The 22,898-nt window shown below is 50.7% G+C and overlaps 1 protein-coding gene across 2 annotated transcripts in view; it reads left to right on the forward strand.

Annotated features, from left to right (window-relative positions):
* MAST1 (microtubule associated serine/threonine kinase 1) overlaps positions 1–22,898 on the forward strand; it is a 38,570-nt gene that overhangs the window by 3,911 nt on the left and 11,761 nt on the right. For both annotated transcript variants that reach the window (XM_027851106.1, XM_027851107.1), the window contains exons 2-11: positions 5,093–5,124; positions 7,459–7,547; positions 8,133–8,208; positions 19,965–20,043; positions 20,428–20,588; positions 20,774–20,849; positions 21,527–21,736; positions 22,006–22,107; positions 22,401–22,533; positions 22,771–22,838. In XM_027851106.1, the coding sequence (XP_027706907.1) occupies positions 5,093–5,124; positions 7,459–7,547; positions 8,133–8,208; positions 19,965–20,043; positions 20,428–20,588; positions 20,774–20,849; positions 21,527–21,736; positions 22,006–22,107; positions 22,401–22,533; positions 22,771–22,838 (1,026 nt within the window). The remainder of the gene's footprint in view (positions 1–5,092; positions 5,125–7,458; positions 7,548–8,132; positions 8,209–19,964; positions 20,044–20,427; positions 20,589–20,773; positions 20,850–21,526; positions 21,737–22,005; positions 22,108–22,400; positions 22,534–22,770; positions 22,839–22,898) is intronic.

A 22,898-nucleotide genomic window follows, 5' to 3' on the forward strand; every position in this document is an offset into this window, starting at 1 on the left:
CTGCCAAGGCTAGGTCCGCTGGGGCTGCAGGTCTGTGGGTGCGGAGCAAGCTATGGGTTGGTGTGGGGACCAGGGATGAAGAGCTGAGAATGCGACTGGGGCCGACACTACCGAAACAAGGTCACTAGAACAGAGGATGTGGGATTTTCGGGCTAGGTTTGGGGTAGGGGACAGTGAAGGGCTGTGGTTGGGGACCACGATGCTTCCCGGTTCCTTGGGAGGGTTGTCGGGTCAGGAATACAGGACAGGATCTGGAGTTGGGGCAGTCTCCTACTCATTAAGCTAATGGCCAAGCCATAACGCAGCCCCCTGCGACCTCGGCAAATAGCTTGGCCACAGCTGCAGACTCACATTCTCCACGTCCCCGGTTCCCTGTTTCCCTGCTTCAGCTCTAGCTCGAGCCCCTCCCAGGCTTGGGTCCACCGAGGCTTCAGCACAGGGGCTTGGACTGGAGGTACACATCTGGGGCTGGGGCTGCCGCCGGTTATTAGGGCAATGACCCGCCCAAAACGCCGCCCTGCGTCCTGCCGCGCTAGGAGCCGCGGGGAGGTCCGCGGAGCCGCCTCCGCCCCTCTGGCCAGGGCTCTGCCCTACTCCCAGCCGGGGAAACTGAGGGCCCAGGTAAGGGTGGAACAGAAGGAGGGTCAGGGCCTAGCCTGGGGTCATGCTAGGGTTCTGGATCCAGCAGAGGCACTGGGGCAAAGATAGAGGGTCCCTGGATCCCAAAGGTAACTGGACAGATTCCCGGGGACTTCCTGGAGGAGGGGTACAGGATAGCTCCTGGGGGCACAGAGCCAGCTCTCCAGACTCCGCAGAGCTAAGTGGGAGGAGCAGAATGGAAAGTTATGGCCCTAGGGAACCCCTCCCCTTTCTTCCCTGAGGCCCTCGGGGCCACCCTAGCCGCGCCTCTATCTACATGGCGGTAAACATGTTTGTGCTCGGTTTCGGGCTAAGCTAAATGATCACAGAACCATTCAAGAGCCGGATTTGGGGAGCCTAAACTAACCACTAGCTCCCTCTCCCATTCCCCACACCAGGAGGGGACAGGAGACCCAGCACAACATCCATCTCCACTCCTTCCTCCCCGCCCTGGCCGGGCCAGCTGGCCGGTGGGCGGCAGCGAATTTTAGCTCCTCACTGTCGCGGGAGTCTCGAGGTCGAGCTGCGCACGCGCGAGGTGGGGGGGGCAGGCTGCCCACTAAGAACAGGGAAACTGAGGCCCAGAAAGAAGGAATAGAATAGGCTGGAGCCGGGGGGATAGCAGTGAACTCGGGTGTCTTCGGTCTCCGGCTTCATAGTTCACTGTTTGGAGTGGGTGAACAAGCACGAACTGGATGATTCTTCCTGACTCAGTTTCCCCTACAGAAGAGTGAGGGTCACCGGACTTTTAAGAATTAAGGCAGAATGATGCTTTTGTATACCTATTTTGGCATTGCTTCCCACGAATCCGGGAAGGGATGCAAACCGAGTCCCCCTCTACACAATCTCTCCCTCTCCAGGAAGGGGAATTTAGGTCCACCATTCGGAAAGCATTAGAGTTTGAGGAGCAGGTCAGACTTCTAGGGTTTAGCCTCCATCCTCTTATGTCTCTCCTTTCACCATTTCTCCACCCAGCCACCTTCTAGTGGAAAGAAGAGATACTACGTAGGAAAGACTCGGGAATGGGTTAGGTTAGGGAGTGTCAAGGTGCGGGGAGTGTGAACCGATTAGATCTCGGGTGAACAGAGCAAGTAGTGTATGTAGCAGGAGAGAGTTCGGTCAGACCGCAGTAACAACTTTGGGTGTCGAAGGAGGCAGATTCAGGTAAGCAGGGAAACAATGTAGACTAGGCGGTGGGGGAGGGGGTATTCCTGTCTGCCTGGAAACAGGGAAAGCTGTAGATGACCTCTGAAGGGCTGTAGGGTCAGCTACTGGGGAAAGGCAGGATACATATTGAAATTGTGCGAGGGTGGGAGAGAGGATGAGGAAGAGGAGGAAGAATGCCTCTAGTTCCTGGAATGAGAGGTGCTGCGGCAGAGACAGTCGGCCTGGAGGGATGCCTGGGCTGGTATGGACTGACAGGCACTCCCCTTACCAGGTTAGAAAGAGGTTCGAGACTCTGCTCTGCACTGTCCAGGCTGAGGTCAGATGGAGAGGGGGCGGAGCCTGGATGGGTGTGGTCACATAGCCCTCTCCCATTGGCTCAGTGCCACGAGGGCTTCCTCTTTTCTGGTCCCGCCCCGAGTCTGAGGTGGACGGGGGAGGGGGGAAGCAATGAACTGGGTACTCCGAGCCTTAGTGGGGCTGAGCTTACGGAGGGCTGGACTCTGACTTGTGGCTGAGGGTACCGGATGCTCTCTTGTGCGTGTGGAGGAGGGGCGGAGATTATGAGGGACTGAACATTGTTCGGAGTCGTGGTGTTATTGGGGACTGAAAGCTATGAGGAGCTTGAGGGTGTCGGAAACTAGAAACAGTTGAAAGCGCGGAGGTGGAGAAACCAAGCGTGCTTCTTTCTCTCTGAGCCCCCAAAATTGCCCCAAGCCGTACACTTTCGCACTGAAGAGCTTGAACGTGCCAGCTTTCTGAAGAACTTCCATCCGCACGACCAGCTGAGTTCTGTCTGTCTTCAGAAATTCTGATATGATTCTTTCCGTCCACTCCCCCCCCCCCCCCCCCGCCCCACTCCACTTCCACGCCAAGGGCTGCGGGGCTGTCCAAGCCCCTGTCAAAAGGTGTGTCCTGATGTCCAAAGGGTGGTGGCACGAGCCATGAGGTAGCGTCTATTCAATGCCAAGAATCTGGAGCACTTCTCTGAACCTCTAGAAGAGGAAACCTGGTGTTCGAACGCTAAGTGGGGATATTTTTGAGCTGGAGCAATAACTACCTGATCCTTTGGGGGTTGGGCTGGCAACCAGGCCCCTTGGATTCGATCATTGGCCCCCGGAGCTTGGAGATACTCGTGGCGTCAGAAGTAATATCAGTAATACCCTGAAGACTGAAAGCCAGCTGTCCTAGGGCTCCAGAAAGATCCCTTAGACTCAACTCCACTCAACTCCCGGCCCTCACCAGCCCAGACGCTTCACTTCCACGGACCGTGTTCCGTGCCAGAATTTTGCTTAGGCCATTGCGGACGCCCGGCGGGTCCAGATTAACCTGGCCACCGCTCATTCACTCGGGGCTGATAAAGGCGGCATGAAAACCTGGCCTGGAGTTGAGGGCCTCCCAGGCGAAGAGGGTGCTCAGTGAACGCCTGGGGACAGGAATGTGGAGGAAGGAGGCCGGCGGACTGATGGGCTCTCAGTGAACAACTCCTACTTCTCTGACTCGCTTTTTGGGCCCCAAATTCCCCCTTTTCTTCCTCCTTTTCTTCAAGAGCTGAACTTTGCTTCCCCAGCTGGTGGCAAAGGGTAGGGTCTGGGACATTTCTGGGTAGCTCTCTGGTTTCTGGGGGTCTGATCAGAGATGATGATTTGGGCCCTCAAGTCCTCAAGCAATGAACTTGGAGTCCTGTATTCCTACCTCTTCAACTATCTATGTTATCTTGGACAAGCCAGTCTTCCTCTCTAGGCCTCAGTTACTCCTACATAAAATTAGGGGGTTAATTGTGTTAACCTGGGTTCCCTTTCAACACCGACACATATCCTAGAAACTCTTCCTTACATACACCAGAAGTCTTCCATATATAAACCCTTTCCTTTGGCACTGGCATGGCCCAGAAAAATTGTGGAAGGAAGAGACTTCCCTGACCCAGGACTTATTAAGCTGACCGTTAGCCTTCTCTTCTGGTACAGAACCTTCCCCCACCTCCAAATACATTTTCCCTTAGTCACCACTTTCATCATTGGCTGTCCCGATAGCAGGGAAGTCCTGCTGGCCCCCGGGGTTGGCCTGACAGGAGGCTAAGGATGGAATACCTTCTCTTCTATAGCCAACAGCCCAAAAAAAGTACCAGATTTCGGTTTATAGCCTACTAGGAAGGACTCTAGAGCAGGTTTGCCTGAAGAAAATTCCAATGCGAGCAAAGTTTTCCTTTTGAATCATTAAATATGATAGTACATGGGGGAAAGTGTCTTGATTCTTCTCTCTTGCTTTAGTTTCCCCCGCCTCCCTTTCTTTAAATGTGGGGTTTCTGGGACCCCAGACAATTGGACCAGCATTGATAGGCTGCCTCAGGGATGGTATAGTGCGAAGAGAACAGGACCAGGAATCACATGACCTGGATTCAAGTCTTAGCTTTGATGCCTCCTGGCTGTATGATTGTGGACAAGTCACTTCACTTGGGTGTCTCAGTTTTCTCATCTGTAAAACAGAAAAATCATCTTTGCCCTCCCTAGCTCAAAGGGTTGTTGTGAGGCAAGTGCTTTGTTAAGGTTAAGCTGCCACAGATGGCAAGCCTGGCTTAGAGGAAAGAGTGCTTTATTTGGCCTCAGGGGACTTGATTTCAAGCCCTGATTGACACTTTCCAGATCTGTCGCTTTGCTGTAAGTCACATTAGCTCTCTGGGCTTTAAATTCCTCTTCTTTAAAAACATGAGTTATAATTTCCAGGTCAAAAGCCTTAAAGGACCAAACCAGTACTGGAAAGGGGGACCCAGGAACTTTCACCTTCCCAGGACCCACAGTCAGTAACTTTTCCTTCATCTTGCAACTGGCCAATTTTTGTTTTGTCTTGTTAGAAGCAAATCTATAGCCCCTCATGGACTTGTGGAATGACTTATTGGTCCTCTTCATGCTGGACAAGGTCACTTTGAATTTGGAAAGCATTAGGGAACCCTACCATAAGGTGTGGAATAACTCATTTTCTCCTGGCCAGGGACCTGATCCACCCCAAGCTACCATCTGGGTCCATCCCCATTTCTAGTTGGGCCCTAGTTCAACTAACCCTATTTACATTCCTTGACTTCCTAAATGACAAAGGGAAAAGGTTGGTCCTAGCATGAGAGGCGGCATGGAAGGAGGGAACATGGGGGGGGACCACAGTCAGTGTCCTTCACACTCTCAGGACCAAAGCAGTTACAGGAGCCTGGAGAGGGTGGGGATAATGGGAGTGGGTATACAAGTGTCCCTGCTGATCTAGACTCAGTGTGCTCACTTCCCCCATGTTTGCTTTTCAGAAGGACCTGCCTCTGCCCAGAAAGAGTAGCAGGTGAGTGACTGGAGGTTCCCAGGGGTCAGGGTGGGGCTGGGAGGAGATGAAGCTAGGGCCTAGAGCCATCCTTCGGGCACTGGGGTCTGGAGGCACTCTGATCTGTGGAGTGCCAGGATCCAGGGCTTGGGCACTCCTTAAAGCCAGAGGTGCTTTCTGAGGGCGTAGGACCTGGGAGCCTTGGGACTTGGGAATGCCAGGAAGGACCCAGGCCTCTGACCTGGAAAGGGTCTCTTTGGAACTTTGGGAGCTAGGCCTGTGTGTCCTGCGGGTGGAGGCCTAAACTCTGCCTTCTGGGGGTCCTCCCTCATGGGAAAGGCTGGAGGCGTGTACACAGACAGACACAGACACTCGGGGCCACGTGCCGCCTGTTCAGGCGGGGCCTCCCCCTCCCCCTCCCTCCCTCCCTCCCTCCCTCGCTCACTCTGGCCCCCGCCTCCCCCGTGCTCCCTCCCTTCCTCTGTCCCTCGCTGGCTCTTTTGCTCGCTGCTCTCGGCTCTCCCCGGGCTGGGCTGGGCTGGATGCGGCTGCGGCTGCGGCGCTGAGCTCCCCGTCCCTGCCCTGGCCCCGGCCCCGCGCACCTGCCGCCGCCATGTCTCCACCGCCGCCGCCGCCGCCGCCGCCGCCCCCGGACCATGTCTGACTCGCTCTGGACCGTGCTCTCCAATTTCTCCATGCCCTATTTCCTTGACAGCAGCATGTTCCGCCGCACCAAGAGGTAATAGCCCCGCGGCCCCGACCACTCACCCAACCTCCAACACTTCCCCCACTCCACTGACTGTCATCAGTCCCCCCACAGTTCGGGTCCTATTTGATCCCCCAAGCCCTAGGACCCCTTACTGCCCACCGTCCCCCATTTCCTCTGCCCATGGAACCTCCCCCAGATTCCGAGATCCTCCCCAACCCCGTGAGACCTTTCCCAACTTTAGATCTTTCCAGCCCCCAGTCCTAGGCTTCGGCCCTGAACCCTCCACCAGCCCCCTGCCCTTGCCTTAAGGTGGGGGGGGGAGGTGGCGAGGGAGTTGGCCTGGCCCTGCTCTGAGGCGCCTCTATATTGCTGCTGCAAGGGCGGGGTCCAGGCCAGGGATGCTGCTGCTGCAGAGGCGGCCCAGCTGCGCCAGATGTGTGTGTGGAGCAGCAGGTCTGCTGTCTCAGTGGCCCTGGGAGTTGGGGGTGGAGTGGGGATCGGGGTGAGAGGAGAGGCTGCTAACGCCCGTACATCCTTGGAGGGGGAATGGCGTGGTGGGGGAAAAGCGGAGCTTGGGGCGGGCACAGCGTCTTTGTCTGTGGGCACAGCCAGGTTCTGCCTCTGCCACTGGGGTTTGGGGAATTTGGGCGGGGATGGAGTGGGGAGGTGGAGAAGGGATGTGGGGGCGCCGTTCCTTGTGAACAATAGCTAAGGCCACCAGGCCTTACACCCCCCCCCCCATTCTCAATTGCCTGATCTAATGAGATGCTTTACTGCAACGGCTGCAGCGACAACATTCGGCACTCAGGCAGTGGGGGTGGCGGGGGAAGGCAGGGCTAAAGACATCGCCCTCCTCTGAGCCCCCTTCTAATCCGTTCTCCCTTGTACCGGGAGTCAGAGAGAACTGTGGCTCTCTGCCCCTCCACACACAAATAGATATATAGTTATCCAGGCATGATACACAGGCAGATAAACGGAGTCACAGAGAAGTCACCCAGGCACCGAAATTCACACAGAGCCATAGAGACAGACATAGAGAGAGTCGCACAATACTACAGAGACACACATGCAGCAGCACAGTCATTGACACACACACAGCCCTGTCGTGAGACACAATGAGATACAATGAAATAGAAACTCTTCAGATTCAGTCATTGAAACAGTGATACAGAGACAAAGTGAGATAACAGACTGTGACAGAGTTACAGAGATAGACACTATGAAAAACACAGGGGCAGAAGCACAGACAGATACAAATTCAGTAATATACTGTCACATCGAAGTCAATCACAGAAAGTCACCGTGGCAGACGTACAGCCACAGACGATAACAGTCTCTCTCTCTCCCTGTCTCACACACACACACACACACACACACACTTGACTCCGACTCCAAACACCAGAGGGCCCTTTGTTAGGGTAGGATAGAGACAAGGACCCTTGACCTGGAACTCAAGCTCCAGGGATGCTCCTAGCACCTGGTCCCCAGACCCTAGACTAGAACCCAGCAAACTACAGGTCCCAAAGCTCATCCAGCTTTGGCCCCGCGAGGGAATAGGAATGGAAGACGGAAGAGTTGAGGGCCGGCTCTGTTCGACTTTGCTCGGCACTGCCCGCCTCCCCTCCCTTTCCTTCCCCTCCCTGCAGCTGCCGTACCAGTAATAGGAAAAGCCTCATCTTGACCAGTACGTCACCTACTCTACCGAGGCCCCATTCTCCACTCCCTGGACACATAGGTGAGTTTTAGGGTAGGGGAGGAGGGTTGGGAGGCCAAGCCAGGCCAGCGCAGAAAGTGAGAGGGTGTCAGGGTCTCTCCTGGAAAGAAAGTTGGGCTGTCCCGGCTAGAGGCGGGGCCATATGTGAAAGGAGGTGGGGCCAGATGGAGCGGAGGCAGGGCTAGGAGAAAGGTGGGGTCAGGTTGGAGACTGGCGAGGTGAGGTGAGGTTTGAGCCGAGCTGGACAGCACAGTGGGTGGGCCAAGTTGGGGCGGGTTAGGATCAAGTGAAGGCAGATTAGAATCTTGGATCGAGAGCTGGAAGGGCTCTCAGAGGCCATCAGAATTTTTGCTCTTGATTGGAGCAAAGCCTGCAGGGTTTAGAGACTGAACCAGATGAGGATGAACAGGCCTGAGAGAATCTAGATTAGAAAGAAGGCCAAATGGAGGCGGGTCCAGAATGGAGAGAACAGGATCCAGGTGGGGACACATTGGCTAGGATCGAGGCAAAATTGTAGAAGGGGTCATATGGCCTTCCCTAAGACGGAAGGATACCCTGGAGGACCTGGCAGTTCTGGCCTAAACCGCCTCTTCTTCCCCGCTTCAGGCAGCAGCCCCCTGGACAGTCCCCGCAACTTCTCACCCAATACTCCTGCCCATTTCTCGTTCGCCTCCTCTCGCAGGTGAGTGTCCTCCCCTCTTCTCCGGCTGCGCACCCCCATCCCCCACGCCCCACCTCCTGGGAGAATTGACCACACTATGCTGCATACTAGTTGCCCCCGCGCCCATGGCTGTGGTAGGATCGGGCAGGGAAGGAGAAGAGTTCTGGGAATAAGCTGCTGTAAACCTAGCTGGACCTGCCACGCGCCCGATTCCCAGGGGGCCAGGCCCATAAAGGCTGGGAGGAGTTGGTTTGGGGGCGGGGCAGAGCTGTTCCTAGTTCGGCGCGCGCTACCGAGAGGCACTTACAGTGTTGCTATGACAACCCCGGATGGTGATACTGGGTGCGCGAGCATTGACTGTCCAACTGGCGAGCTGCCGTCGACCCCCTCAACCCCCGCCCCCGCGCGCGCCCCCGTTTCCCCCGCCCCCCTCGCGCGAGAAAGAAGGTTCAGGAGGCTTTGGGGGAGGGGCGGCCGTTAGCCCGGGGTGAGGCTGAGGGGAGGAGGGGCTGGGGCTGTGTGTGTGTACGTGTGAGAGAGTGTGTATGAGAGGGGGATGGGGACTTGTGTGTGAGAGAGGGGGGCATGGATGGGATTGTGTCTTGAAGGGGAGCTTTAGGTTTTAGTATGAGAGAGGAGAGGGAGGGTATGGAAGGAGAGGGAACGGGGAGGTACTTTGAAGAGGGATGGGGGTATATAGAGGGGAGATGGCGATGTGTGAAGGGATGGGTCATGGTGTGTGTGAGAAAGGAGAGTGGGCTGAGTACGTGAGAGGAGGATTGAAGTACATAGAGGGGAGATGGAGATATATGAAGGAGGATGGGATGTATAGAGGAGAGAGGGGGTCTATGTGAGAGAGGGAAATGGGAATACAGAGAGAAGAAATAGGGATTGTGTGTGTGGGGGGGGTCAGGGTGGGTGTAAGGGAGAAGAAACCAGAGTTCTTGCTGTAAGAGGAGATGGAGGTGTGAGAGAGTGTTGGGATCATGTCATACCTTAGAATGAAGAAGAAGGGCCCATTGATGACTGTGGGGGGGGGGGAATGCCAGGGCTGTGTGTATCTATGAATGAGTATGTGTGAAAGGAAAGCATATGTTTTAGAGAGAGAGGGGGAGGTTGAGGGCCATGTGTGACTTGTGCGGGAGGGGCAGGCAGAAGCTTTGTGAGTGAATTGTATGTTAAGGGATCAGGGGATCTGTGTGTATGAAAAGATTGGGAGCATGCATGAATGAGGAGGGCTGAGGCACATGATTCTGAACATGTGTAGAGGGATGGGGAAATGTATGCATGAGTGATATCTGTGAGATGGAGGATGAGGATGTGTGTGTGTGTGTGTGTGTGTGTGTGTAAGAAAGGATGGGGCATGTATATATATGACAGGAGGAATGAGGATATATAATGCATTTGAGATGGAAGATTGGGACATGAATGAGTATATTGTGGGAAAGAAAGTGGGTACATGCACGGAATGCATGGAATTGTGTGGTATACAGGAACAGGACTGAGATGTGTGTGCATATGTAAGGAGGAGGATGTGGATGAATATTATGTGTGAGAAGGAGGGAAGATGGAATATATGTATGACTATGTAAGAGGAGGGTGGAGACGTGTTTGAACTTACATGTAAGGAGCATGAATGTGTGCAAGAGGAGGGTGAAGATGTGAGAGTGAGAGGCAAGGGTTATATGTGTTTTTCTGTGTGTGAAAGAGGGATTGAAAGAGAAGATGGAGAGGGAGGGAGGAAGGAAGGAAGGAAATAAGCATTAAGCACCTGTCATGTGCCAGGCACTGTGCTAAGCACTTTATACATATAGCGTTTGACACAACAACACTGGGAGGTAGGTGCTATTATTATCCCTCATTTTATAGTTGAGGAAACTGAGGCAAACAGATTAAGTGACTTGCCCAGGGATGTATAGCTAGTAAAGTAAGTAGCTGAGGTCAAATTTGAACTCAGGTTTTCCTGACTCTAGGCTCAGCACTCTATCTATTACACTAAGAGGTGTATGTGTGAGGGAGGGATGGGATCCATGTGTGAGAAGGTGGGAAGATAGAGGTATGTGTATGAGAAAGTGAAGATGGGTCTTTGTGTATGAGATGTGAGATGTGTGAGATGAGGGTCTGTGTTTATGAAAAGGGGTTGGATGTGGTCTCTATGGGTGTCAAAGGTCTACATGAGTAAAGGAGGATGGGGGTATCTGTGTGTGAGGCGGATGGGGGAGTCTGTGCATGGGAGAATGGGGATGAGAAGTCTGTATATGAGTGAGGCAGGTTCTGTGTGTATGAGTATGCAGAGAGACAGGGTGTATGTCTATAAGAGAGCAGGGATGGCTTCCAAGCAGATTTGCACAGTAGATAGATCTCTAGACTTTGAGTCAGGCAGACTTGAGTTCAAATTCTGCCACTGTGTGACCCTTGGCAAGTCATATAAACTTTGCAGCTTGTTTCTTCATCTGTAAAATGTTTATGTAAATAATAGCACCTAATTTTTACAATTGTTGGTATCAAAGGAACTAATATATGTAAAGTGCTTTGCAAACTTTAAAATGCGATATAAATGCTTGATCAGATAGAGGGAGGGTCTGTGTGTGAGAGGGGTCATGGCTCTATATGTGTATGAAAAGGTCAAATGAATGTTGGGATCATAGTGGGAATGAGAGGGTGAGTGTGTGTAAGAAGGGAATACCAGGAGTCTGAGAAGGAATACGGATTAGGATTAGGATTATGTGGCTGTACCTGTATGAGTGGACATCTTTGTGTGTGTATGAGAGAGAAGGAATGGGGGAAATTTGTGTATGAGAGAAGGGATGGGGAGGCCTATGTGTGCATGAGATATTAGGATGGGATTTATGTGTATAGAGAGTCTGTGTATGAGAGTGGGGTTGGATGTGTGTGTTAAGAGAAAGGGAGGGCATGGGGGGGAGTATGTGCATGAGAGACAAGGATGGAATCCATGTGTATAGAGGGTTTGTATATGACAATGAAATGGGATGTGTGTGTTATGAGGGAGGACTGGTGTCTATGCGTGTACATGAAGAGGACAAATGGTTTGTTAAGGGAGATGAGAATGTGTGCATGAGAGAAAAAGGGCACGAATGTCTTTCTGTATATGAGAAAGAGCAGGTAAAGGTCTTGTGTTGGATGGGGCACATATGTGTGTGGATAGATGGAAAGGTCTGTGTGTGAGAGGGCAGATGGATGGATGGCAAAATGAGAGGAAGACAGATGGGTGCATTAATGTGAGTTAAGGGGAGATCTGGGTATCTATGTGTGTGAAAGGGGATAATTGTGTGCATCAAAATGAGGGACAAAAAAAAAAGAAAATGAGGGACAGACAGGAAGATGTGTGACTTTTTATATGAGAGGATGGATGTCTGCAAGAGAGAGGGGAAGGAGGCCTGTGTGTAAATGAGAGACTAAGGATGGGAGGGTTCATACCATATGAGAGTGGGAATGGAGGATCTGTGTGTATGTGAGAGAGAAGATGGGGGTTCCCTTCATGTGAAAGAAAAGGAGAAGGGGGGTTACATGAGGAAATAAGAGGATCTGTGTGGAGAAGAGATCAGGTGGTTTTTGGACCTAAGGGAGGAATGAGTATTTTTGTGTGCCAAAGAGAGGATAAAGGGTCTGTGGGGCAAGAGAGATCATAGGTAGTATGATACTGTAGGTAGTATGATAGGTAGTATAGGTAGTCCATCAGGGTGTTAGGGAAGGATGATTTGTTTATGAAGGACAAGGGAAGGAGGGAGGGAGGGAGATGCACATATTTTGAGGGGGAGAGGCAGAATTGTATTAAGGGATTGGGGATAGGAGCAAGGGTGTGTGAGAAAGAAGGGCCTGGGTGTGAGAGAAAAAGGAAATCAGGGAATGGAGATATGTGAAAAAAAAAAAGAGGGTTGGAGCACTGGAATATGGTGAGAAAAAGTGGACAGAGGATCTGAGTGTAAGAGAGGAGGAAAGGTTGTGTATGAGAGAAGAGGAGATGTTGGAGTCTGACAGAAGGCAAGTTTGTGAGACGATGGCTTTATGTGTGTGTGAGAGATGAGATGGGATGGAAGTGTGCGAGAGAGAGAATGGTGTTGTGTATGTATGTGTAAAGAGGGGAATGGGTTTGTCTGAAAGGAAAGTGGGGATGGTAGAATGTAAGAAAATAAGATGGGTGTGTGAGAGAGGGGAAATGAGTGTATGTGGCAAGGTTAAGTGTGAAAAAGATGGGTGATAGGGATGAGAGGGGGGATCAATTCTGTAAGTGTGTAGTTATGAGAGATTGTTGTGTGATAAGGGTTAGGGCATGAGAGGGGGGCATTGTGAGAGAAGATGACTGTATGTATATATGGGTGTGTGTGTGTGAGAGAGAGAGAGAATGAGAAAGGAGGGAAGGAGGGACAGAGGATGAGTTTATGTGTGAGAGGGAATGAATGGATAGATGTGGCTGAAAGTGAGGGGAGATGTGTGGGTGGGTGTGAGGGGGGGAATTGAGGTGTGAAAAAGAGGGGGGATGGATTTGTGTGTCAAGAGGGTAATATATGCATATACGCATTTGAAAGAATGGAGATGAGGGGCAGCTAGGTGGTGCAGTGGATAGAGCACTGGCCCTGAAGTCAGGAGGACCTGAGTTCAAATCCTGCCTCAGACTAAACACTTGATACTTACCAGCTGTGTGACCCTGGGCAAGTCACTTAACTCCAGTTGCCTAAAATGTGTGAATGATAAGGAGATGAGTATATATGAAGAAGGTGGGGATGGATGTGTGTGTGACAGTGAGTGGGGGATAGATTGGTTGTTGAATATGAGAGATATGGTTGGGTATGTGTATGAGCGGAGATAGGGTGGGGTGGCCTGTGTGTACGAGATAGGGGTCTCTGTGAAGAAAGAGGGCTTGGGGGTCCATGTGGGAGGTTGTGAGAGTGAGAAGGATGGGTATATATACATGTATGAGTGAGGGAGAAACTGGAATGGCGTGTGTGTGAGAGGGGGTGTAAGTGAGTGGTTGGTTGTATGCATGAGAGAACGAGAGAGGGGGCAGAAAGGGAGATCTGTGTGTTTGTGTGTCTGTGTGTGTGTGTCTGTGTGTGTATGTGTGGGCAGTTGTGTGTAAGGGGAGATCATTGTCTCATGGGGGAGGGAGAGGTAGGTCTATGTGTTAATGAGAAACTAGAGTTAGGTGAGTCCATATTATATGAGACAGGGGATAGATGGTTTGTGTTTAGAGGATATAGGGATCTGGGTGGGTAGTTTATAAGGGAAATGGGGTATTTATGAGGGAGGGGTAGAATGAAGGGTGTGTATGTGTGTGTGTGTAAGAGATGAAACAGGTATGTGCTTTGGGGTCCCTGCATTATGGTCAATGTATATTGTGTGTGAGTGGGGATGCGTATGTGGGTATGCAAGAGACAGAATGAGTCAGTCTGTGTCAAGATAAGACAGAGAGTACTGTGTAAAGGTCAGTGAGGAGCAAGATTAGGCATGGGAGGGTTTCATGTTTGTGAGAGGAGGGATTGAGGTCTGGAAGAGACTGGGGAAGGTGTGATCTGTTGGGGGTAGATGAGAGATGGGGAATGTCTATGTGACTAGAATGTACATTTGTGTGCAAGGGAGAGAAAAGTTGGGGATTGGTGTGAGGGGGAGATGGGAATGTATGATTCTGTGAAGGAGTACATGTGGATGTGTGTAAGGGGATGTAGCCATTTATAAGAATGTGGTAGAGGGTAGATAACAGGGATCTAAGTGTGAGGGGAATTTGGAGGAGTCTATATATGAGAGAGTAGTAGTCTAGTGTATGAGAATGGAAATGGGACCTGTTTATGTGAGAGGATGGATGGAGGCCTTGTATGTATGTATGGGAGGAATAGGGAAATTCTGTGTATACATGTATATGGGGGGGCATAGGTATATATGCATTTGTGTGTGAAGGAGGGATGTGGGTTATGTGGGGTAGGAAGAAAGGGAAAGATATATGTTTGAGGAGAGTAGATAATTGTTGGAGAGGAGTAAAAGAAAAATGGGTATGGGTTGTAAGAAGGGAGGATACGGTATGTGTGTGAGACAGGGAAAAGTATGAGCTAGTATGATTATATAAAAGTAAGAGAGGCCAAGTGATTGTGTGAGGCAGAATAGGTGTTTTTTTTTTTTTTGTTTTTTGTTTGTTTGTTTGTTTGGGTGAGGCAATCAGGGTTAAGTGACTTGCTCAGGGTTACATAGCTAGTAAGTATCAAGTGTCTGAGGCAGGATTTGAACTCAGGTCCTCCTGACTTCAAGGCCAGAACTCTAACCCTTGCGCCACCTAGCTGCCCCTGAATAGGTGTTTTGTGAAAGGGGAATGGTTATATATTTTAGGGGAAGAAGAGGGGATAGGTGTGTGAGAGGCGGGGAATAGGGATGAGGTAGAGGAGAAATGGGGACATGGATGAAAGACAGAAACAAGTATGAGTGTTTTGAGAGATATAGGCATGTATGAGTAGGGTGGGATGGGGACATATGTGAGAATATGTATTTAAGATAGGGGATGTATGAGTGTGTGTATGAGTGTGCTTGGGTGGATGAGGGAGAAGGTATGTATATATGTATGTGTATGAGACATGGTGATGGATGGGAATATGTGTAAGGGGGAAGGGGAATTTAAATGAGAAAGGGGGATGGAGGCATATGTGTATGGGTTTGGGGTAAGAGATGGGTGGGGACATAGATGAATGAATATGTGTATATATGTGTGAGAGATGAAGATAGGGACATGGGAAAGGGGTGAAGACACGGAAAGAGTGTGGTTGAGACGGGGGATGGGGCATGTATATTCATAGAGATGGGAATGGGATCTTAGATGTAAGACAGGGGAACTGGGGAATATAAAAAAAGGGATAGATATATGTATGTGAGAGAGGAGAAACAGGTATATGAGAGAGGGTTATGGATACGTGTGAGAGGGGTTGTGAGAGAGAGATGAATGTGAGGGGAGAACTGGGGTGTTTGTGAGATGGAGGATGGATGTGAGTGTGTTTGTGGGGGGATTGTGTGAAAAGAGAAGGCATATGTGTATGGAAGATAGGGGATGAATTTGAGCAAGTGTGTGTGTGTGTGATGGAAAGAGTAGATGGATATGTATGTGAAGGAGAAGGGGGATGGTATATAGAGGTGTGTGCGGTAACTGAGGAAGGGTAGAGGTATGTGAAAGAGGAATAGGCGCTTGAATGTGTGTATGAGAAGGAGAGATGGCGAGTCTTTATGTGATAAGAGGTGGGATGGGTGGGGTCTGTGTGTATGTGGGAGACAGGGAATGGGAGTCTTTGTGAGAAGGGGCATAGGAGGGGTGGTCTGTGTGTTTTAGAAGAGACATGGATCTCTGTTCAGTGAGAGAAGGTTAAGGAGATCTATGTGTGTGAGAAGGGGGACAAGGGAATTCATTGGGGAGAGCATGGTGTTCTGTGGAAAGTGAGAAAGAGGTAATCTTTGGGGAGTATATAAAAGAAATGGGAGTGTGTGTGGGGGGAGGGAGAGAGACTTGTAGGGGGTAGAGAGAATGGGATAAGATATAGGTGTGAGGGGGAAGGGATATGCTAGAGGTAGAATGAGGCTAGGATATGCATGTATTGGAAGGAGAAAGGTATAACAATGTGTATATGATTAAGATAGAGGAATGCATATGTGAGAGAGGAAAATGAGTTTATGAGAGGAAAGATATGAGGGGGGATACGTGTAGGGAAGAGAGAGCCAGGGGATGAGAGAAAGGGGGATACAGGTATACTTGTGTGATGGATGTGCAAGAGAATGTACAGGATGTAGGGAGAAGAGAAGGGGTACCAGGGATTTTGTGTAGAAGAGAGAAGGGGCATGGCTATTGTGAGGGGAAGAGAGAATGGAGACATAGGGTTATGGATGTGTGTGAGAGAGAAAAGGGATGGATATTATGTGTGTGTATGTGAGAAAGTGGGGCAAGGGGAGTGCAGTGGGGGTGGAAAGAAGGATGGGTATAAAAAGTGGGAGAAAAACTGGGTGTGTAAATGTGAAGGAGAAAAGTGAGATGGGTGTGTGTGAGGCAAAGAGTTACTGCTGTGTGTGGGAAGGTGGAAAATAGAGATTGTGTGTATGAGGAAGAAGGGAGAATGGGCAGTGTTTGTATGTATGTAAGAGAGAAAGGAGAGGGGAGGGAGAAGCATGGGTAGTATAAAAGGAGCTTCAGGACGTGTGTATGAGAGTCTGTGCTTGAGGAGAGAGTAGGGGAATGGGTGTTGTCTGGATGTAAGAAAGAGAAGAGGCATCTATATTGTGTGTGACGGAGAGGGGACAATGTTGTTGTAGAGGGAGAGGGCAATGGGGCTATGGATCTGTGTACAAGAGAGGAATATGGGAGATACAGGTTTATGTGAGGAAGAAATAGGTGTGTGGGGAGAGGAGATGGGAGGATGGGGAGGGGCAGGGTGGGTGTGGAGGAGAGGAGGATGAGTGTTGTGTAAGGGGGCAATAAAGAGGATGGATGGTGACAGTATATTGAAGGTGTGAAGGGGAAGGAAAATAGATATGGGGATGTGGGTAGCATGTGAGAGAAAAGAGGGGAAGGGAGGGAGACCAGGAAGGAGACTGGCTACGAGTAACTTGGGTATGGGGAAGGAGGAACAGTAGTCTATATTGTTGGAGATTAGGCAATGTGAGGGGATGTGGGGGGTTTATGTGTGTGAAAGGGACCAGGGGAGTCTGTGTATGACGGGAGAAGAGAGGGTCTGCATGTGAGAAAGATGTAGGTAGGAATGTTCATGTGAGGTGTGTCTGTGAGGGAAAGAATGGGCATAGGGACAAATATGAGTCCATATGAGGCTATGAACTTGCATGAATACATGAGTATTGAGGAATATGAACATGTCTGAGTGTGTGTCTTTAAGAGTAGATGAGGACATGTGTGTATGATAAAGTAATGAGGATGTATATGAGTGTGTGAGAGAGGGAGATAGTGATATTTATGAAAGTTTAAGAGGGAATGAGATGAAGATTCATATGAAGGTATGTGGGGATGATACATATAAGTATGTATGAGAAGGTACATGTAGGGGAAGAGAGGTGAGCATGAAAGAATAAGGGGTTCTATAAGAGAGGAAAAGATGAGAGGGGTATGTATATGTGTGCCTGTATGTGTGTGTGTGCCTGTATGTGTGTGTGTGTGTGTGTGTGTGTGTATGACAGAAAGAGAGAAAGGAGTGTGTGTGTGAGAGAGTGAGAGAAAGAGAGAGAGAGAGAGAGAGAGAAGATAGGGATGGTTGTAACAGAGAGAGGTGGGGATAGGTGAGGAGGGTGGGTTGAGTGTGTTTGGTAAAGGTCTAATTGTGCTTTATATATGCATATGAGTGTATATGTTGTGTGAGTGTATGAGGAACAGGGGCTCTTTGTGGCTGAAAGGAAGATGGGGCTGTATGAGAAGTGCAGGGCCTTATGTGAAGGTGTTCCTGGGGAAGGGGGTTAAAGGACAGTGTGTGAATGAATGTGTGTAGGGAGGCAGAGGAGATGGCTTGAGGTATGAATGTGTATGTACTTGAAAAAGAGGAAATAAGACCGTGTCTATGTGAGTTGTGGGATAGGGGGAATGAGGCCGTGTGTGTGTGTGTGTGTGTGTGTGTGTGTGTGTGTGTATGGGGGAGATGGGACCGATGAATTCAGATCAAGTCAACAAGCATTTATTAAGTGCCTACTGTGTGCCAGGCACTGTACTAGGTGCTGGAGATACAAAGACAAACCTGAAACAGTCCCTGCCCTTGAGAAGTTTACATTCTACTGGGGGGAAGCAACATGTACCCAGATAAGTAAATACAACTATGTCTATATTCATATATATAAAAGAAATTGGAATTTAGGGAGAAGCATTAACATCTGTAGGAAACAGGAAAGCCTCTTAGGCAAGTGTGCAAGGGGTATGCTGAGGAGGGAAGCCTGGGCCAAGGCACAGAGATGGGAGGTGGCGCATCAGATATAAGAAAGAGCAGGTGGGACAGTATGGATGGAATGAAAGGTGTGTGAGACATAGGAAGGTGAAGGCTTTGGAAAGCTAGACTGTGAAAGGCTGGAAATGTGAGTATTTTGTCAGAGAAGTAACAAGGCATCAGTGAAGTTTCTTGAGACAAGGAGTGACATGTTCACTTTAGGAATATCAATTTGGCATCTGTGTGAATGATGGATTGGAGAAGGAAGAGACTGGAGGCAGGGAGGCTTGTCAGGAGGCTAGTCTAACATCTGGACAGGAAGTGATGAGGGCCTGGAGAGAAAGGAGCAGATCTGGCCACCAACTGGATTTAGGGATGAAGGAGAATGAAGAATTGAGGTTGACCAAGGTTTCGAACCTGGGTGACTGAGTTGATGACTGTGTGTGAGAGAAAAGAGAGTAGCAATGAACCTGGGAGTGGGTGTGCAGGTCAAGGGAGCTAGCGATAGCTATCTTTGAGGGCTTATAGGAATCTGCATAGTAGTGAGGGTGAGGGGGACAGCAGACAGCATGATGCATGAGCATGATGCATGAGGGGGAATAGGGAGCTGTGGGAGAGATAAGGGATGGAGGCATGTGAGTGAGAGGATACAAGAGGGGACAGGGGCACATGTATGAATGTATGTGAGACGGTATAGGGAGAACTGTGTCTGAGAATGGGGGCTCTGAGTACATGAAGGGTTAGAATATACCTTGTGTATAAAGTGAGTGGGGAAAACTGAGTGAGGAAGGGGTGGGGATGAGTTGTATGTGTAGGGGGATGGAGACAGTAGGAACTATACGTGGAGGTGGGGAGAAAGGGGGAGAGAGAGAGACAGAGACAGCGCCAGACAGACAAACAGACATAGAGACAGAGACAGATAGAAACAGAGAGAAGGAGAGAAGGAAAGGAGGATGGAGTCTTGCGTATATTGTCTCCCTCTGCTCTTCCTGCCCTCTTCTACGGTCTCACATCCCCCCTACCTAATAGTCTTCCTCCCTTCTCATCTCTCCTCCTTTCCTTCCCAGGTCTCTTTTATTTTCTTTCTCCCATTCTCTGTGACTCTCCCCAACCATTAGTTTCCCCACTGCCACCTTCTCACTTCTGCTCCTTTTCTCCTTTCCCTTGTCTTTCTCATTTTTCCTTCCTCTCTTGTACTCCTTGCCCCTCCCCAGTCTCATTCTTCCCCTTCATTTTCCCTAGTCTTCTTTTCCTTTTCTTCTCTCCTCCCTCAATCTTCTCCTTCATCCATTCTCATCCCTTCATTTCCCCCCCTCACCTGGCCTCCCCCTTTTATCTCTCTTTACTCCTCTTTTGCCTGTAGTGTCTTTCTCTTGAATTTCCTTTCCCACTGTTCTTCATCCTTCTCTCCTTCCCTTTTTACTTCCCCTAATATAGTCTTAATTTCTTTTCTTCTTCATTTCCTTGTCCCTTAATCAGTCTTCCCCTCCCATTTTCTTGCCTCTTCCCTTCCTCAATCTTCTTCTCCAAGTCTTCTCCCTTTCCCTAGATTCCCCTCCATTTTTCTTCCTTTTATTTACTCTCCTCCATTCTTCATCACCATCTCCCCAGTCTTCTCTCTCCTTTTTCTCTGTATCCTCTTGCCTTGCCTCACATTCCCTTCCCACCGTATCCTGTTCCTGCCTCTGGGTTTGGGTCAGGGACTCTGGAGCAGTCTTGTCTCCTGAGGGGTGGTATGCATCCTGGAGATACCCATAGAGACTGCTGGGGAAGGTGCAAAGGTGTATATGTGTGTGTGTGTGTGTGTGTGTGTAAAGGGATGGAAAGGGAGAAACACTCTCCCAGCTGCTTCTGAGGCTTTTGTGGGTTGGTTTCCAGGGCAGATGGACGCCGCTGGTCTCTGGCTTCCCTCCCCTCCTCTGGCTATGGCACCAACACGCCCAGCTCCACAGTCTCTGTAAGTGAGGAAAGTATCGGCTGGAGGCAAGAGACTCCAGCGATCCCCACCAGCTTTCTTTATTCACTTCTTCTCTTTCTTTTCCCCACATTCTCTGCCCCATCCCCAGTTTTACTGTGGATCTTTCTATCAACAGGGTCCACCATATAACCATCCTCCCAGGCTTCAAGCATCTCTACTATAAAAAATATAGCTCTAGCCCTTCCCTAAGAGCCTCTTTCTGGGCCTCTGGCCTCTGTGTCTAGCTCTCTGCCCTTGGTGATCCCTGACTTTGGCCTATGGCACTTGGTGTCCAGAGGGTGGGGCAGGTATACAGGGGAAGGGGACTTATGGCTCTAAGTCTTCTGCCCTTCTCTCTACCTTATTCTCCCATTGGCTTCCCAGTCGTCCTGCTCCTCCCAAGAGCGGCTTCATCAGCTCCCTTATCAGCCCACGGTGGATGAGCTGCACTTCCTGTCCAAGCACTTTGGCAGCACAGAAAGCATCCCAGATGAGGATGGGGGCCGTCGCTCACCCGCTGCTCGGCCCCGCTCCCGAAGCCTCAGGTCAGGCCAGCTCTCCTGGGACTCCCTTCCTGGGCAGGGTCAGGACCTGGGCTAGGGATGAGCTGGCATTTCCTGATGAGGAAGCACAGAGACCCAGAAGGGGGCAGTGAGAGAGGAGATGGATGGGCTGGAGAGGGAAAGGTCCTGTTCAGAGACAGGTTGAATGAGATGTCCTCTCCCTGCAGCCCTGGCCGTTCCCCTTCCTCCTACGACAATGAGATCGTGATGATGAACCATGTGTACAAGGAGAGATTTCCCAAGGTGAGGCCCCCGAGCAGCTTCCAGCTGCTGCCTGCCCCAGAGCTTGGCCAGTAGCCTTGCTCCACCTTACCAAGGCACTTGGTCTTGCCTGTTAGTTTCAAGCACCCTCTAGTGGTCATTTTGTGCCACTGCAGGCCTTTTCTCCAAGAAATGGCACTAGATCCCAGGAAGAGACTGGCATGCTGTGCCCCCACCACCATGCCCCCATCCTCACCCCTGACATAGGCCCCAATGCCCTTGCCAAGACCCTCACTCCAGATTCCCATCCATCAGTTCCCAGCCTCAGGTCGTTCATTTCACATGAGAACATTTGGTGTGGTGGGAAGAAGACTGAATCAGAAGACTAGAGGATTCTAATTCAGGCTCAGCTACTTGCTGTGTGACCTTGGGCTGTGACTTCACTTCCCCTCCGGACCCAAATCTACTCCTCTATAAAAGGAGGGGTTGTGTTAGCTGCTTTCCAAGGGTTTTTTTTTTTACAGCCTTAAGTCCTGTACCCTTACTTTCCCAAGTCCTTGAGTGTCCCTTCCTCAGACTCCTCACCCCAGAGTCCTTTCAGGCATGACCCTGAAGCCTGTTCCCATAAGGACCAAGCCTACTAAAGCTCTCACTCTGGTTGCTGCTGCTGATAGCCTCCAGTACCTGACCTCAAAGCAGTCTCTTGCCCTGCCCTGCAGGCTACGGCACAGATGGAGGAGAAGCTTCGAGACTTTACTCGATCCTTTGAGCCTGAGAGCGTGCTCCCGCTGGCCGATGGCGTCCTCAGCTTTATCCATCACCAGATCATAGAGCTTGCCCGAGACTGCTTGGCTAAGTCCCATGACGGCCTCATCACCACTGTCTACTTCTATGAGCTGCAGGAGAACCTGGAAAAGCTGCTACAGGATGTAAGAGCAGGAGTGTGGTTGGGGAGAACCCTGGGGCCTGAGCCCATTCCTCCTGCTCCCTGGCTTCTCTATTCCCAGACCTTCCCCTTCTCACCTTGTTAGTCCAGCTCTAGCTGTCCTTATATCCTCATGTTCTCATGTCCCTGAGTGTCCTCATTCCCTTTCACTCTCCTATCCCTTAGGCCAGCCTTGCCCTGTCTTCCCTGTCCCAATTCCAATTCTCCCCTACTAGGCCTTTCTAGCCCTGCTTCTCCTCCCTCTTCCCTCAGGCTTATGAACGCTCAGAAAGCCTGGAAGTTGCCTTTGTCACTCAGCTAGTGAAGAAACTGCTCATCATCATCTCTCGCCCAGCCCGGCTGTTGGAGTGTCTGGTGAGGGAAGGGTCTGCAAGGGGGTGGGAGCTGGGAGGATCCAAGGGTGGAGGCCTGGGGAGAAGTCCTGATGAATAGGGCAGAGGAGGGAGTGGAGCCAGTCAGAGGGGATGGACTCTGTTCTGTCTGATGCAGGGATAAGGGTGGGGCTAGCCTTTGGACTGGGAGGCTTGAATTGGATGCTTCTGTGCGGGATCACCCCATGACCTTGCTCTTGACTGGTCTCCTGAGCAGTGAGGGAGTCTGGTGTCATACCCTCCTCTCTTAGTGCCCAGCTTTCCTTTTGCCCTCAGGAATTTAACCCAGAGGAATTTTACCACTTATTGGAAGCAGCCGAGGACCATGCCAAAGAAGGCCACCTGGTGAAGACAGATATTCCTCGCTACATCATCAGCCAGCTTGGCCTCACCCGAGATCCCTTTCCAGGTGCTCAGTCTAGTCAGGGTGCTGGCTCTGGGGGGACCACCCACTTCTGTTAGAGTAGGGGTGAAAAATAATGGGATTTGGGTATCCAGGGGCCTTAACTGGATGATATGGATTCCTAAGGGAGATCTGACCCCCTCCAACCTGCCCTACCCTCACCCTAGCATATACAAAGGGTAGGTTTTAGGGAGAGTGATCCAGGAAACTGGACTCCTTCCCTAATACTTCACTCTTCCCCAGATGTAGTTCACCTCGAGGACCAAGACAGTGGAGGCTCCAACACCCCTGAGCAGGATGACTTTGCAGAGGTAAGCAGAAGTGACATCCTTGGAAGAGGCAGGGGCCTGAGGGGAGCCTGAGAGGAGCCT

Source organism: Vombatus ursinus, unplaced genomic scaffold (assembly GCF_900497805.2).
Source record: "Vombatus ursinus unplaced genomic scaffold, bare-nosed wombat genome assembly UNPS02009173.1, whole genome shotgun sequence".
Taxonomy (NCBI): domain Eukaryota; kingdom Metazoa; phylum Chordata; class Mammalia; order Diprotodontia; family Vombatidae; genus Vombatus; species Vombatus ursinus.